The sequence below is a fragment of the Myotis davidii genome, unplaced genomic scaffold (assembly GCF_000327345.1).
Source record: "Myotis davidii unplaced genomic scaffold, ASM32734v1 scaffold673, whole genome shotgun sequence".
NCBI classification, from domain to species: Eukaryota; Metazoa; Chordata; class Mammalia; order Chiroptera; family Vespertilionidae; genus Myotis; species Myotis davidii.
In genome coordinates, this window is record NW_006286677.1 from 1,739,213 (window position 1) to 1,757,749 (window position 18,537).

The window sequence follows — 18,537 nt, forward strand, 5'->3', positions numbered from 1 at the left end:
TTTTATATGACCTTTATGATCCAGCCTTGCCCTCCCAGATCAGACCTATCCAGGGCTTACTCAACTCATTGGTCTCTGACAGCACAAGGAGGTGGGTCGGGAATGCATCCTTGAGGCCTCGGCCTGGGCAGCAAGCAGCCTCCCTCACTCACAGAGTCCTCCTCCTCCACCAGGGTTACAAGAAGCTGGCTGCACTGAAGCTGGATGACATTAGTCACTGTCTGACAGAGCAGCAGGAGGACTTTGCTAGCAAGACCGCTCAGTACCAGCAGGAGATGCGGTACCTCCATCGGATGCTGCAGGACAAGCAGGATGTCCTGGATGAGGCGCTACAGGAGAAAAGGTAGGGCTGCCCCACCCATATCGCGTGTGTGTTTTTGGATGTTGGTAGAATTTTCCAATAAAACCCTCTAGATCTGTTTTGTTTATTTAATTGCTTGCTTTTGCTTTTGTATTTTAGTCTTATCTGAATTTGGAACTCCCTTCATATGTTTTTTAAAAAATATATTTTATTGATTTTCCAGAGAGGAAGGGAGAGGTATAGAGAGTTAGAAACATCGATGAAAGAGAAACACCGATCAGCTGCCTCCTGCACACCTCCTACTGGGGATGTGCCCGCAACCAAGGTACATGCCCTTGACCAGAATCGAACCTGGGACCTTTCAGTCCGCAGGCTGATGCTCTATCCACTGAGCCAAACCAGTTAGGGCCTCCATATGTTTTTTAAAAATGTTTAATCCTCACTAGAAGGCATGTTTAGTTTTATTTAAAAAAAATCTTTATTGTTGAAAGTATTACATATATCCCCTACTTTCCCCCTCATTGACCTCTTCTAGACCACCTCCACCCCACACCCTAGGCCTTCACCACCCTATTGTCTTTGTCCATGGGCTATGCATATATGCACACTAATTCCTTGATCTTTTTCCACCCACTCACCCTCTCACCCACCCTCCCCCACCTTACCTCTGAGATTCCAGTTTGTTCCATGCTTCTATGTCTCTGGATCTTTTTTGTGCATCAAGTTATTTTGTTCATTAGATTCCACATGTGAGTGAGATCATGTGATACTTGTCTTTCTCTGGCTGGCCATTTCACTTAATATAATACTCTTCAGGTCCCTCCATGCTGTCTCGAAAGTGTGAGATATCCTCCTTTTTTACTGCTGCATAGTATTCCATGGTATAAATGTACCACAGCTTTTTTTTTTTTTATCCACGCATGTACTGATGGGCACTTGGGCTTTTTCCAGATCTTAGCTGGGGGTGCACACGTTCTTTCTGACTGGTGTTTCAGGTCTCTTAGGATATATTTCTAGAAGTGGGGTCACTGGGTCAAATGGCAGAGGACATGTTTATTACTTTTAGAGAGAGTAAGAGAGGAAGTAAAAAGGGAGGGAAAGAAACATGGACTGGTTGCCTCTCATATGCGACTGAAACCTGGCTGAGAACTGAACCTGTGACCTTTTCGTGTACTGGACAATGCTCCAACTGAGTCACACTGGCCAGGGCCCCCCGTATATTCTTAACGATGCTTTAAAAAGTTCTTTGATCTGCACAACCACCTTGAGAATCTCTATTCTATGCTGGGTAACTGGGCCTCTCAGAGGATGGGGCTGCAGGAACAGGCTGTGGCTGTGCTGGGTCTTCTCCAATGCTCCCCTCTCTCCACAATCTGCATTACATCTGCCTACAGTCATAATATTGCTTAAAAACAATTAGATTTGCATATATGCTGGGCATGGTCAAGTTGATAAAGTATGATTTCGGTGTGTGGGTTCTTTTCAACTAGACTGTAAGCTTCTCAAGGGCAGAAGCTGTGTTGTCATTTCTTTTGCATCCACAGGGCTGATCAGCAGACCCTTCCACCTAGTGCTTCAGTGTTTAAAGAAGTGCCTTTCTATGTTTTATCTCGACTGAACATGGTGCCCACCATCACCCCCTTATCCTTATCACCCCCTCCTTCCCCAAACACCATTCCCAGAAACCTTTGTCCCAGGCTAACTGGCTCTTAGTCTACTTTAAAAAAAATTAGAAAAATTTCAATTACAGTTGACATTCAATATTATATTAATTAGTTTTAGGGGTAGTCTTAGTCTACTTAATGTTGTCTTAGTTATTGTTCCTTGATTCTCTATCAACGAGAATTTCTGGATAAAGCTCTGCAAGTAAAGATTTATATTAAAAAGCAAGACAAAACTGTTAACTACCACCCTGGAGAGGTTAAGGATTTTAGTAACAAGCCACACCTCCTTTAAACAATCTTGAAAAGCCCAGGTAACTGTGCTTTTATATATGTTTAAGTGCACATCGACCCCCACCTGCCCCCCTTCTTGGTAAGATTTATCTACTTCAAACGGAGAGTTATTTGTAATGAAAAAGGAATTAGAAATCTGTTTTGACCTCAAAGAGAATGTTTTCCACAAATTTCCAACAGTCATGGTGATTATAACATTCTCTGAGGAAAACATGCGGCAAACATTCTAAGTGAGATCTTGCAAAATGAATTCAAGAATGGATCACGAGACAGTGTTCCCAGTAACATGAATGGTGGAAACCCAGTGAGTGGAAGGGAGGACATTTCCGTATGAACCGGACCTTGGAGAAGGTCTCCTCCGCCGTGCTTTATTTGGTGGGCTTAATGCATGGTTTAAGACAACTTAAAACGGCACTACTTCAATGCTGGCTCTTTACTATAAGAAAGGGAGAAACAGAAACAACAAAGTCTTTTTCTATGATCTGTTTTGCCCAGATTTTTAGAGAGACATTGTTACCAGGTTTTATTACACCGTTTTGATAGTAACATATTGTATGAAATCATCTTCATAAATTTTGTATTAAGGTAGCATTGCCAGCACCTGAAATTGATTCAAAATGTTTAAGATACTCAATTACTTTTTAACACTGTTACACAATGCGGTGACTTATATCTTCCATTTCCCAAGAATCTGATGATGCAACATCACTGTAATTGATTCATTTTCTCAATTAAATAAAGCTACTGTGCTTTTCTTTATATGAATGCCACATAGACCATAGAGTTAGATGTATTATCTCCTTTCTCTGTCTCAGATATATTGCCTTAAAGGCTATATTCCGTTCCTCTGTTAATTCCACCAGAAAATTTAATGCCACAGTCATATTTTTCAAAATCTGATCTGCTATGTACTCGACTGTATTTATATTAGGCGTATTTTTCACTGCTAAACTCTTTGTTGTTTACCTTTTTCAAAATCACATTACAGTACAGCGCAGCAACCATAAAACAGATACAAAGTCAGCCTCCAGTCCCTGCCTCTGCGTTGGCACACAGTTCATGAGGAAGTGAAGCCCCCACTTGAACAGCACATGAAAAGTGGTGCTGAGGGTCCTCCGTATAAAATGGTAGCTTGGTGAATGCCTCTCTTCATTCTGGGTCTGCCTTCCAAATGCTCAGCCGTGGGAGCAGAGTTCAGAGGGACACAATAACATCGTTAGAGCTGATGTAGTGCCTGCACCGTACAACATATGAAATGCTGTTTATAACCGACTTGTCCAAGTCTCCCTTCTTGCTTATACATTTTGCTTGTGTTGAGTTTTCTACGTCTAACTTTGGGACAATGAACAGAACAGTAATTGATCCAGTCTTACCTTTTGCTAATCAGTTTCTAAAACTAGTAGCACTTTGATACACTAATTAGATGAACCTCTTCCCTCTTCCGGGCATAGCTTTTCTCTTTTGCCAGCCCTTCGATCCAAGATTTCAAGTTATACTAACAAGAATTAGTTATGCCTCACTGTGATGTCAGATAGGCTATTATGTGGTTAAACAGGGAAGAATGACTTCATAACAGCCAGGCAAAGTATCAGTTAGGTATCAGGATGCCACCGCAGTAACATTTATCAAATATTTCTTTGTAAGGACCATATAAGTAGCAATTAGAAAGATTCCCATAACATGACTTAAGACTTTGGAAAATGAGCCTGGAAAGATTTCCAGTGCAAAAGTTTGCCTGTGGGGCTTTGACTCTGGGGATAAAAAGCAACATTGGAAGTCTCACATTATGCTCCTATGTCTGCAGATGTACTTTTTACAGACAGTGGTAACACTGACGTGACTACCAGCCATTTTACATTATATTCAGAAGCACAATCAGAAAACTAAAATGAGTCCACCTGTGTAACTTAAAGAAGACACCAGCTATAGCTTTCATTTTCTCTTTTACTCTCTGAAATTATGGCTTGCCCTGCAGCTGTTGTCTGAGAGAGTTATGTGTGACCTAGGTCAGATCTTCCAATATCAGTTGACAAATTCTCTCTTTACATATTTACTGCTTTCCAAGCTTGTGTTATTTTTCTCTTAAATAGAAAAAAAATATATAAAATTAAATCACATGGTTGGAATTTTTAAAGAATATCATTTTTATTTGTTACGCCACTGACACCACATTCCAGCTTTCAGGTTGAACTCTGCTTTACTCTTTTTTAAACTTCAAATTTCAAGAACTGTGGCTACATTGCAAAGATTCTCCTTTCAAGTCAGTTGCATTCAGCTAAATATAAACAGGGATTAAGGTAAACTGGGACTTTCATATTCTAAATGGGAAGAATGACCTAAAGAATATGTGAAATGGAAGAGGCCTCAGAGATAATCTAGTTTGGTCTGCTCATTTTGCTGTCAGGGAAACTGAGGCTCGGAGGGAAGCAGTGCCCAGAGTCATAGAGGGAACCTGGCCTGAAACTGCTGATCGGAGGCTGCCTACTGTGGGGAAACGCATGTACTCTGGAGTTAGAAAGACCCCGGATTCCAGTCAAGTTCGTGGCCTCCGTAGCTCCCTGTCTTCACGGGGCCCAGGGCTCCTGGCTACACAGTGAAGGGAGGAGATGGAGGCGCCCAAAGACTCCTCAAAGGCAGAGCCTCCCATTCAGGCGCCAGGACTTCTTTCCGACTTGAGGGAGAACTGGTATCAGATTCAACCTCATTTTACCTGGCACTGCACGAGGTGCTAAAACTTAGGAATGCACCACCTCCAATCCACTATAACTTGCCAAAAAAAAGCGCCCAAATCTCAAAAAGAGGGGGAAAAAATCGCTTCCACATGACTGTAAACTGAGTACACACTGCTTTGTACCAATAATGTAAAGAGTTCCTCGACAGAGGACTGCTGGAAAAAGGAACAGAACTAACTTTACTCTGGTTAACTACAAATGAAAATGTTGGCATTTTTGGATACTGATTATGAGACAAAACAAATGAATACTATATTTTATTTCTAATAAACAAAATGAACAAGTATATATAATTCACTAGTGCCAACCTATCTCCTTGGTCCAGCCTCTTACATTGTTCAAATTCTTATCATGTCTGTGAGACTATTAGTGTATTTTTATAGTACAAAACAAAAAACGAAGCCATAAAACATTTAAGTAAACAAAAAAGACTCAAAATATAAATAAGTCATAAGAAGGTTTAATAGAGAGCTACTCACTAGGTAGGGCATAAGAAAGTCACTGTGATTCCCACATCCCAAGATCCACTCAGGCGCCTTCTCTCTCCCCACCCTCACACTCCAGCTAGGGTGCTGCACTCAGGAGTGACCAGGTTTGAAAAGCTACAATGAGGTAACCCTGAACTTAACACACAGCTGGGTGGGAGAGAAAGGCTCTAAGATGCCTAGAGGAGGGCAGCATGTGGATAGGACCATAAATTAGATCATTTGGCTCTGCGGCTTCCCGCATTCAAGGACAACCCATTTTCACAGGAAACAGCACGGGAGCACCAAGGTCCAGAGCATGATTCATTCGCTGGGTCTGCAGTCAGGAAGCAGGAAAGGGATCTGACTGCCAGTCTCCTCCTTTTATCCCTTGTGTATTTAACACTGAGGTAGCTCATGTCCTATTTTACACAGGTGTACAGGAGCCACAGGAAACCATCCTCTGGGCAAATGTAAGTTTAAATATTTAGAACCCAAATTTTGTGAGAAAAGCAGGAGCACAGAACCACCATTCAAAATGATCATTGTGAATTACAAAATTAACATTGTGTCTAATGGTACAAATAATCCATTAAGCACTTTCCATTCAAAGAAGATTTTAGACATCTCCTCTATCAAACTTTTTTTCTTTCTTTAGTTCCAAAAAAAGGTGGTCTTATTTCAAATCTAGTTTACCAGTTATGTGTGTGTATGAGGGTGAGAGTGGGGGAGGTGTTTTCTCGGAGAAAGGCTTGTTGACCATTCCACTCTTCATAGTCAAATAAATGTGCTATAGCAAAAGTTTTTTTTTTTTAAATGAGTCTGTCTGAAAGGGTTTTTTTTGGAGTTAACACTTAGTGCATCCCTATTAGCTTAAATCCTCCACAGGCCATAGAATCTAGAACAATGTTAGAAATCATGTAGTCCAATTCCTTGCTCCATAAAGAAATTCGCTTTGTAACATTCCTGACAGACCGGCATACTGCCTTTGGCTAGAAGATATCCAATGGTGGGATTCCAATGATTCTATCTAGGGTAGCTTAAATTGTTAGAAAGTTCTTTCTTATTTTGAGTCCAAATATGGTCGGGAGCTGTAGTGATTAAGTCTAATGACAACTCTTCACATATTTGAAGATAGTTGTCATGTCTCTACAATGTTTTCTTTCTTGAATGAACATCTTATTTGCTTCTTATAATCATTGCTATGTTTGATTGCCCTCTATTCTCTCCCCTTCTATTAGCAATGACACTAACAACATTCCCCTGCTCCAAGTAGTCCCTATGTGCTTTATGGGATGATGACTTCACACCCCCCTACTACTCTGTCCTGTCTTTCCATCATTCTGCAGGTCACTGACCTAGGACACTGCCATCAATTTCCAGATGAGGAAACTGAGCTCCGAAAAGAAGGTCACACAACTAACAAGAAAAACCAGAACTAGAACCTGCGTTAGCTGTGTGTGTGATTGGGTGGAACCCATATACTAACAATAATTTATGACTTATTGTGTGTCACCTGCTGCCCCCTGGTCCCCTCTGCCTTGAACCATTAAGTGTTTCCAGCTGCCTGGCTACCAAGGAGGCATAGGCCTGTCCAAAGAGCAGGGGCTGGACTGAGGCCTTTGGCTGGAACTTTCTCTTGTTTTACTGTATTTTATCAAACTAGAACTAGGACTACAGTCAAGGTCTCCTCATGCCCAGAATGGTGCTCTCTGCAACCTGTTTCTGAACAGAAAACAAGACAACCCTCATTACCCCTTCTCCCCACCCCACTTTGGTCTTTCTTTCCTCCTCAGAGCTCCTTTCCTCATAAGACTTTTATTTCTTAGCCTTTCTTTCCTTCTCTTGATGGCAGTCACCATCCATAGACCCTGACAGTGTATACAGCGTAACAGAGTCCACACTTGGTTCTAACTGGGTGCCTCAGCTTCCCACAATCCCTTGGCGATGACACCTTGGCTCTGTGCATAAACAGACAACTGCCTCCTTTTCTAGCTTCTAGCGGTCCCTGGAACCCTCTTTCTACCTGGTGTGTCCTGGGCAATCTCTAGTCCTAAATCGAATCAGCTCTTTGCTCCTTTTAGGCAACTCATTGATTTTTCAATGAACTTAGCTCGTCTGTTTTATTGGCACTAAAGAGGGCTGGGTTCTTAGCATCATTAACATTTTAGTTGAGGAAGAATTCCCCAACCCCCCAGGCATTAATCCAGAACGGTTAAACATCTAAAAAGTAATCTGTGCTCAAACAAAGCTTGGCCAGGTCTGCCCCCTTTTTAACTTGGATGCCAATGAGCTCCTAGCCCCAAATCTACCCAAGTTTTCTATACTGAGTGGTGATAAGTAAAACACTGGGGTACAATAAAAGTTGATGTCTTTGTCTGTTGCTGCTGCTGCTACCCGCTGTTGAAGACCACTTTCCCCCCAGGGATCCATATCCATCAGCAATTACCTGGCAGGCCTGGAGCATCCTGGGATAGCAATTTACATCTCTGCAGACACACCAGTTGGAGGCAGTGCTTGAGTGGATGGGTGGATAAAATAAGGATGGCCATTTGGGCTCAAAGCCTCTGGGTGCCTTATCTCACTTTGTCCCCCACCATCCCTCTTGAGTAGGAGGACAGTCTGACCCTGTTGCTGACTATCTGGTAATCATGACTGAGCAGTTTAATGGTGATGGACCCCTATTTCTTCCTCTATAAAATAAAGGAGTTGGACTAGATCACTGTAAGATCTCTTCACATCCTAAAAAGTAGCAGACAGTACCAAAAAAAGAAAAGAAAAAAGAACAACACAAAAAAGCCAAAGGGGGAAAAATAGAAGGCCTCCCAGACCACAGAACCTACGAGAAAGACAAGATGACAGAGTCGCAACCTGAAAGCCAACCGGGCACCAAGTGTATTACTTCAAACTTCAATTCTATTTCTGGGCTAAACTGGTTATTTAAAAATTGTAAAAGAATCATGGTTCCCAGCTACTGAACTGAAAATGACTGGACTTTGTATATAATTCTATATGCTATGATTGTGATTATGAATGATAAATTGTAACTCAAAAAAGAAAGGCTGTAAAGGAAGGCTCTATGGGATCAGAAAAGTAATTCATTTTAGTCCTACCTGGTGTGAGACATGGTCATATATTTTCAGAATTACATAGGTAAATCCCTAAAGTACTTTCTGCTAATATAAATAATACTAATATTACCTTGCTCTTGTTTACCACCTTATATTTTTCAAAGTGCTCCCTTAGGTGTTAGCGTATGTGGTCATGGCAATTCCAACCCTCCCCCACCCCTAGCAAGTGTAGAGAACATGCTATAATGTGCCTAGTCAAATTCATGAAGGATGGCAGGGAACCCCTTAGAGGAATGTGCCAACTGACCTTATGGGCAGAGATCTCAAAATGCAATGATTTCCAACCTCAGACTGGCTCCCAGTCACCTCAGAAGGATTCTTGACATTCTCAAACCCAATTTCATTATCTGTTCTCTGCTACACTTGTCATCTCCATCCTGACATACCACCTCTCTCCTTTATTGTTTTTCCCTTCCCTTTCTGACTTTCCTCCCAGTGTTGCTATAAAAGTTACCTACAGAAATTCCTAAACTGTTAGGGAAATGAAGGTAATGACAGTGGCAGTACCCTACTGAGCTGAAGTACTAGAAGGACACCAAGTACTGCATGCTGCTTTAGACCTGTCTTCTACCAGGTGATTCTCCTTTTGATTAAAATGTCTGGAAAGTGCCTGCCCATCCTTCCCGTCTAAGAGCCCAGCTCAAGCATCACCTGCTCTGTGAAATTCTCATGGCCTCCTGAAGTGAGCTGACCTCTTCCTCTTGAGTCCAGAGCAGACCACGTATTACAGGTTCCTTTTACATCAACTCTCCTTTGTCTGTGGTGCCTTATCACCAGCCCCCCGACCCTCCCCTTTGCACTGGATCAGACTCTTTGAGAGCAGGGACTACATCTGTTTCATTTCTGTATGCCCAGTGTGTAGCATACAGTGTCAGGTACAGTAGATGCTCAATGACAAATATATGTTGAATTAAACTGAGATGTACCTCATATGATAGTTTAGAAGGTGCAATAAAATCACACCCTGAGGTAATTGCTTAAAAAAGAAAAAAAAAAAAAAAGACAGCCCAGCTAGGGTGGCTCAGTGGATTGAGCAGTGACTCATGCACCAGGAGGTCACAGTTGGATTTCCTGTCAGGGCACATGCCTGGTTTTCAAGTTCGATTCTCAGTAGGGGGCGTGCATGAAGCAGCTGATTGATGTTTCCATCTCTCTCTCTTTCTCCCTTCCTCTCTTTCTAAGAAAATCAATAAAAACATATTAAAAAAAAGAAAAGGAAAAAGACAGAAATCACTAACCTTGTTGGTTAACTACTACCTCAACTGGGGTATTAATAAGTAACTTATCTTTCATGGAAATTTACACATTTCTAAGCTACCCACACTCTGGGGATGATTTATCTTCCATTTCTCTTTATCTTAAAGACATACTAGGAACCTACCTCTTATATTTGGCATAGACTAAGCAAATAAAATTATGAGACCTCTTGATAAGTATGAGATATATACTGGGAACATTTGACGTGACAATTAAAAGGTTCCTGGGAAGAAGCAAATGTGTATAAGTGAACATCTTCATATCACTGAAATTTCACCTCTGCATATTATGGAACATAAACTCTGACTTTATGGCGTAAAATATCAGTATATTTTAAGTGTTTATATCCTAAATAGTAAGGACAAACATAAACAATGAATTAAAACATGTAGGCTAGAAATCTGTTTAGAAAAAAATTGCCTGCATATTGCTCTTTTTGGACTCTTATCAAGTAGAGATGAGCATGTGAAGTTTGGTGTATTACCCACTGCTGTTTTTTATTTTTAATTTTTTTTAATTGAAGACCTTACACCGAAAACTGGATACTTAATAGATCTGCATTAATAGATAAATAAGAGTGATATCTATGGTTTAAATTTAACATTGACTATAAAACAATGCTAAATTATCAAAATTAGGATTAGTAACAATATAGTCAAAGGCTTTTAAAAGATGAATAAAATTTGGCGTAAAAATTCTAGTATTTTAACATTAGCTTTTGTAAAGTGTTTAATATTTTAAAATAGTTTTCATAACATATGCTTTTTTACTCTATTATGAGATAAAAATACCCTATCCACAGCACAATTTATTACTACAAAATAAATGAATGCTTAAAAGACAGTGTGTCAATTGAAAGAAAAAACATTAAAATAGCAGGTTTCCAAGCCAAGTTAAACAAAATATTTTCTCTTTGACAAGCTGCTTACATTTAAATGAAAACAGGGCAAATCTGGTCAATAATATGGATTGCATATAATAAAAAGGACCTTAGATCATGTTAATACAAGGATCAGAAGGCAGTAACTTCAATTAAAACCACGCAATTATTTAGCAAACTTTCAGATACAGCAAATAAATTAATCTGTTTTAAATGAAAGTGCTCAGATAAGTAGCTTGTTGACCTATGAGTAAGTCTCACTAGCAGCAATCACAGCAAAGCAAGAATCTGCTGAAGCAAGGCAAAGCCCCCAGATCAAACAAATGGTATCAGTAATCAAAAAGCATTTGCAATACATACTTCCTTGGTTAGTAGCAGGGGGTTCTGAGCAAATGCCACCTATAGCTTCCCTTGTATTTGATATATAATGTATAAGGGGCGAACACATTTCTCTTACTCATGAACAACGGGGGTATTTTGCTTTTAACCACAGGATATTTTCATTTCTGAACTATCTCGTGAAAAAGGCCAGTCATTCACTTAAAATCCTCTATTATCCACTTATGTTTAACTTGTATTGGGATTTAAGAATGCCTCTTTATTGAGACGAGCAATATGTCATCATTTTGTTCAGCTAACAGGCCTGACAGACCCTGTCTCCTTGAGTTAAAGAACAGCAGATCTCTATTTCGTACATTGGTGGCAAAAGCTGGCAGAATAAATGAGAATTAGTCAATTGGTAGTAAAGGCTTTTAATCCTAAAGATGTAGACTCACCTTTTACCTTAGTTTTAATTATCCTGCTTGCCCAGATGGTGGTATGTTTTTTCAACAAAAGTGACCTCTCTATATTGCAACAATTTATTTGAATGCCATTCTTATGTATTTTTAACAAATAACTTCACTACTCACTCTCTTATGTTTTTGATTCCTTTTACTACTTATCATCTTCTTTATTTGAAACAGATTTTTAACAGATAATCTTGGTCTTACAACAATATCTTGCTTGCATTTTATTCAAATAATTCTTAAAAACAGCTTAAAAAGCCGTTTGGAATAACATCAAGCTTGCCATCAATCAAACGAAAAAATTCCGCTGGCGGTTGTATAAACATCAGATCAAGTCTGATGTCTTCAAGGATTTCAGAGTGAACCATAAAAAACTCCATTAACTTCTGACAAAGAATGCAAATTAATCACAACATGGGGTGAAATGAAATTAAAGGCTCTTTTCTAATCAATGACAAGGCAGGATGAAATATTTGTTACTCTCTCTGCACCCAGACTGCCTAGGATGTTTGCACTTCCTTTGCAAAGCCCCAAATGTAAGGTGTGACTACAGATTCACCCACAGTCGCTGCTTAGCCCTCCCATCACCCCCCCAGAGCTATCTGCTTACAAGTCGTGGAGATTCACAAAACACACTAATCATCTGAATCTCAGGTGCATCCAATTTGTTATTCACACTCTCCCATGCCAGTGAAAAGCCTGGCGCAGACAGATGCACCAGGAACCCTAAATGACAGTTTGGCCTCCGGAAGTATGATCACTACAGCAAAATCTAGTACAGCCTCCAGGTGAAATGTCTGGAGCTCCATATGGAGCAGGGAAAATTAACAACAAGATGAAAATCACTGCAGCAGCGGGGAGTCGGAATTTTTGAAAAAAAAATTTAAAGATGAAGAAAGAGAAGTAATAAATTAATGGGGTGTGAAAACATTCAAAGCTTTACAATACCAGGGGCACTATTTGCTCAGATTTTTTTTTCCTTTTTTTAACTTCAGGTCATTTTGATGTAATTTATTAACCAAGATCAGGAAATATCGCCAAAAGAAGAACATTTTTATTCATGCAAAAGTACTTTAAATACATTTGTATCTGTATTATCTTACTTTCCTGTGGCATCTTGCTTACCAAATTTCCAAATGCCAGAGCTGGCGTATCCCCTGAGAAGTCTCCTTAATGGATTGACTATCATTCTAATGCAGGGAACTACTGTAAAGTTTGAATGAGGGACGATGATTTTTAGCGTGCAATCTTTTTTATTTCTCCTAAATTATGGTGTCATTAAACAAACCATTGCCCACCATCATGTTTTTTAAGTCAACTGAATTCAGATCTACATGATTAACTACACACAGCTCCAGTCCTTGTCCAGACCTGCACATCTTACCAGATTACTATTAAAGCTAAATTGTTCAAGAAATTGAGATACTCTCTGCTTGCAGGATGCTTAAAACACAATTTTTCATTGTCCTATTGCAGAATAAGCTTCCCAGGCACCAAGAACCGAATGGTACTGGGGTCAGTTAGAGCTCTGGGGCCCTCTGGTCCTCCTGTCACTCTGCTAAACACATGGTAAGAAAGCACAAGGGCTCTGGGGAATGGTCTTGTCATCGCCTACAATGGCACACCCCTCCCATGTTCAGAACTTTTCATCTACACAAGAGGCCTCTCTAGGGCAGAGGGAGAAACCAAGAGAAGTGAAAGGCTTGGTGGGGCTGAGGGCGAAGAGCAGTGGTACAAAGAGCCACCCAAGTTCAGAGTACACAGAGCCAGTCCTTCGGTCTCTGCCTGCAAACCCTGACCCAGCTGTACCCATTCATCACGCAGGCAATGGGTGCTGCCTCTCTGAGCCTGTCTGCTCCTCTGGAGGCAGGGAGTAACGGTCCCTGCAGGGTGGATGCACAGCCAGTCAGATACCAGAAAGTGTCTGGACTCCATGTGGAAAAGTGCTAGAAGATGAACCTAAGACATCGCCATTCCTAGTATACGCTATAGTAATAAGACTGCATTTTTAGTGGTTCTTTGCCCTTTTTTTCTATAGCATCCTGCATTGTATGCCAATGAGGCTATGCAACTTTAAGACCTAAAGGAAACGAAAATGGATAGTATTTTCAAATACCAAATAAAAACCCAACCTACAAAACAATGTAATTCATATAAAATGATTATTTCAGCAAAAATCCAGTCCTTTAACCTTTATGTTGGTCCCACGGACTCTCCTAGATATCTTCCCAGCACCCCTCTCTTGGCTGCATCCCCACTGGGTATACACGGTGTCGCCGGTGTCACCGTCACCAGCAGGAAGAGGCGCTGCTAATGACGCTGTCAGCAGCACTGACGCTGGGCTGGGGGAAGGAAGAGTCTGAAGTAGCTTCTCCTCCCCACTTTCACCTCTGCTCATTGGATGCTGGGCGCCAGTTGTGGCTGGCGCGTTGCTGAGCACATCCTATTGCAACCTTCAGATTGACAATCAGAAGTTTGTGTTACAGCCCAACATCAAGGCCAGTGGGGTGGCCCTTTGTACTTTTCTGAGTGGTTTTATATCCTTCTCATTTGATCTGCAGACTTCCTTTAATCAGATAAGAAAGGGGTAACAAATGGGAGGCAGTCCCCAGCTCGATAAATAGAACGCTGCTTTGACTCTATGGCTGCTTTGGAAAGAAGTGAGTTTCCTATCTCTGGGGGTATTCAAGCACAGTGTGGATGTTTGCTTTTCAGATATTGTAGAGAGGTTTGACTCAATGATGTCTAAGATCCCCTCCAATTCTGAGACTACTCCATTTGGGATCCAATGGCACCAAACCACCTGCAGTTCCATAGTGAGAAACCAGCCATTCTGCTTGCCCAATATATGAGGGGAAGCTATCTCAGAGTGGTGGGGGTTCCAATGAGGTAATACGGGCCAAAGAGAAGGTATTATTTAATAATCCAGTCTCTGTGACACTATAAAAACAAACACTTTTCTTCAAGTGCTTTGAGGGCAAAAGAGAGGGGGCACAAAAGAAATTTATCAAGTACTCTTTCTCCACCTTCAGTCTATAGCATAAAGCCTGTAAAATAAATACCAACTTTATCAAAAGTCAGTATTGATTCTAGCAATGAAGCACACAAACTTCTGTTGAAAAACCTGGGAAATAGGCCTGATGGTATCAAAGCTGCTCCTATTATTTGAAGCAAAAGTCCCAATTTGGTGGCAATATTCTACTGTGATTCAAGGAGCACAGTCCCCCTCCCCCTGCCCCCTCTCCCCACTCTGGCATAAAGGTTATTGCTAACTAAGGAGTTCAGCACATCAGAATTTTCCAACTTCCACTTGACTGATCAAGTAAACATATACTTACTTAGACATTCAGGAAAACAGTATTGCAAGGGGATACAGCCTCCTCCCAACTCTGACCAGAGCTTTCAAATGCTTCATTGGTCACATGCAATGGCAACCCGTCTCTTAGACCTATCACCCAGTCTCAGATTAATTACCTGAGACATTTGGTATCTCAAGAGTAGAGCTACAGTCTCAATCTTTGGCATTTTTATTACTTACAAGTTTTCTACTACGACTTGTCTGAGATAGTGTATATGACCTCCTGTCTTGATTTAGTACAAAATTTTAGGGGACTTCACAAATTGGCCAAACAGCGAATTGTTTAAAAATTAGTGACACAATAAGAAGCTTACCGAGATAAATATTCTAATGAGCTATAAATCCTGAAAATGTGACTTTAATTTGATGGGCTACCTAGAGCTAAGCAGCCGGCTCTATACACTACAATCTCACCAAATGCGACACGCATGCCAACAATCGTGACATTTCCGGCTTTCTCTTTAAGGAAAAGATTATGTTTAAACAAAGAAGCCTATAAATGTGAAAAGTGAGACTAACATTCTTGAACCTAACAGCTTCTCTTCGACTTCTCTAATGGCTTTAACTGTAAAAGAAAAAGAATACAAAACAGAAATTTCAGCAAGTGAAGGGTCTTTAAATGTCTACATGGGTACCAGGAGAATTTGCTTAAAACCACTTAAAAAGATGGTAGAGAGAATGAATCCCATCCTATTATTCAATAACCATGTTTGTGATGCATCTGCATAATCTAACCATGCATAAATTAGTATGTGTAATACAACACTTATTTGCATAATAATAGCAAGTTAATAGATGCTTAAAGAGCAGAGACCAACACCACCTTTAAATCAGACATGCCTCCAGGCACTTTGGCCTGTACAGACCAAGATGCCAGAAAAACAGTGAGCAGCAACCAGAGGAAAACAGTCAAACCATTCATTTTTCATCCCTCTAGACATTTCACTTATTTCTCCACATACACTGGGGAATCATTTTCAAACCACAAAATAGCTTTATATTTTAAGTGCTAGCACTCATCTTTAATAAAAATCTTAAAGAAATTTAAAGGTTATCACCAGGAATGTTAATATAATGGATAGTTTGTTTTCTTAGAAATGTGAATAGGAAAGGACAAAACATTTAAAAATATGTTCAAAATCATACCCACATAAAATCGGGGGCCCACCTATTTGCTTAACAAAAATGAGGACCGATTTAGGTATTTTTACCTTTCATCTCAATCCTTTAATTCAAATAATTTTAATGAATCCAAAAGCTCAAGAAAAGGCTGTGCCTCTCCCCAACCTCAATATAAGCATGTGGTACTGGGTTAGGATAAGGGAAAACATCACTAATATCACACAAAGGAAGAGCACGATGATGGCTTTCAACCTTTAACAAAGAGAAAAAATCTGGAGTTTAAAAAAAATCAAAAATCAATAGAGACTTCTAAATGACTCCTTTAAGATATCACTTTTCAATTTAACAGGACAGATTTATTTGTATGTGGCTCCAATGTTCACCATTGCTCCCCGCACCTTCATACATAGGAATGAATGTCACAGTGGCAAACGGCAGTAATGAACAATCTTACCTGAGGATATGGAAACCTCCCAAGAGCAAGCTGGGAAAGGAAATAATATTTGTCTAGTTATAGATTTGCATGCAGGGCAGATCTCCTTAAGACAGACAAGTGTTAAATTTTAGAATTGCATCTAGCAAATATAAAAAGCTCAAAACCACAAATGCACGAATTAAATTATTACTGTAATTACATTAAGAGTTATATTTAGAACGAACATTTTCAATGGACAATGTTACATCCCTAATAAAATATCCAAATTTTAACGACAAAACATTATCCTTACTGGATGAAAGAAGGTGAACAGATTAGCCAAACAACATACAACATATATGCATAACCCATAGACACAGACAACAGTGTGAAGATGGCCAGAGGGAATGGGGTGGGGGTGGGGGGGTGGCTGGGACAAGGTAGAAGGGGGAGCAGGGACTAGGTAAAGGAGGGGAAATGGGGACATCTGTAATAGCATCAACAACAAAAATAAAGTTAAAAAATAATCAGCATGTAAATAAAAACTGGATGCAGAGTAATATCTTACCAAGTTAGCAAAGTGTTTATTTTTATTTTTTTTGCTAAGTGTTTATTTTAATGAGCATATTTAATGGCATACAATTATCCTTATGTGGTTTATCTTAGGAATATTCTCAGCTATATGGGCATTATTCATATTTATATGTGTGTGACAGTTTCTTCTAAGCAGAGATACAAAACTATAAAAAGAAACTGTTGGTTTTTCTTCTTGTAAAAGGGAAACACCTAATTGTTCCTACCCCACAGCACTTGAGTTTTAATTGCAAGTATACAGAGAGGACGGGTTGTGGGAAATGGTAAAGTAAATATGAAATAGAAAATTTTGCCATTATTTTAATTTATTTATTAGATTTTTCATCCGTTTTCTATCCATAGTTAGAAGAAAAGAGCTACTTCTAGTGGGAAAATGGCCAATTGAGACTGAAGTGGGAACTACAGGTCTAAGTCTAACACTATGAAAGTGAATCCTTAGAGCCACCACAATTTTGCTTGATTTGTAAACTGCTCTGTGTTTCTAGACCAGTCACTTAATTTTGGTCTTTGGATCCTCACCTGTAAAAACAAAATGACTGGACTGGTAGTAATAGGATTGATATAAAGTAACAAGATAAAATTTACCAAATATATCATAACTTATTTAAAAAAAATAGTGGCAACATTTTGCATAATGTGGCCCATCCTCAGGCCTAAAATCCTTTATATGTATTTGTAACTACTAAGCAGAATCGCTACATCAGGGAACTTGGAAGCTGGACTGGATCTAAGAAAGTATCAATCCATTTTGCAGATTAGAGCCCCAGAGTCCCACTGAAGAAGTCTGAACACAGTTTACCAGAAGCCAAGGAACTGACCCCCAAACCTGCAACTTGATCCAGTGTTCTTTCCAGTGCACACTGCTTTTTAGATCTCGATAAATTGTACTTTTATTTCAGAGACACTGACACTGCTAAACTTTTTTAAACTCTTCTTTTTGGACTCAGGTTTAGAATCTTTTCAAATAACAGAAGAACACTTACCTCATTTTATTAGAATTGCATCTAACAAAACTGGATGATCAAAAAGCTGAGGGGTGTAATTTTAAGTCCAATTATAATTACTGCTGTGTGTTTCTAGACCACTTTTTGGTCTTATATAGGTTTCCGGTGTACAATTCTATAACACATCATTTGTATATTATATTTTGTGTTCACCACGCCAAGTCAAGTCTCCTTCCATCACCATTTAACCCCCTTTTACCTTCTCTACCTCCCCCTAACTTCCTTTCCCTCTGGTGATCAGTCTGTGTCTGAGTTGTGTGGTTTTTATTTTTATAAATTTTTTTTTATTGATTTTAGAGAGAGGAAAGGTGAGGGAGAGAGAGATAGAAACATCAATGATGAGAGAGAATCATTGATTGGATGCCTCCTGCATGCCCCACACTGGGGATTGAGTCAGCAAACCTGTGTCTTTTGATCTTTTTTTCTCTCTTGGCTGACTTCCTCATTTTTTTGGGTGTGTGTTGTTTTTTTTTTTTTTTGTTTTGTTTTGCTTAATCTCTTCACCTTTTTCACCCACCCCGCAACTCCTCAGGCCC

At 39.8% G+C, this 18,537-nt stretch overlaps 1 protein-coding gene across 2 annotated transcripts in view; it reads right to left on the reverse strand.

Moving 5' to 3' along the window:
• MAP2K5 (mitogen-activated protein kinase kinase 5) overlaps positions 1-18,537 on the reverse strand; it is a 263,379-nt gene that overhangs the window by 66,180 nt on the left and 178,662 nt on the right. For both annotated transcript variants that reach the window (XM_015560452.1, XM_015560453.1), the window contains exon 17: positions 16,443-16,472. In XM_015560452.1, coding sequence (XP_015415938.1) covers positions 16,443-16,472 — 30 coding nt within the window. The remainder of the gene's footprint in view (positions 1-16,442; positions 16,473-18,537) is intronic.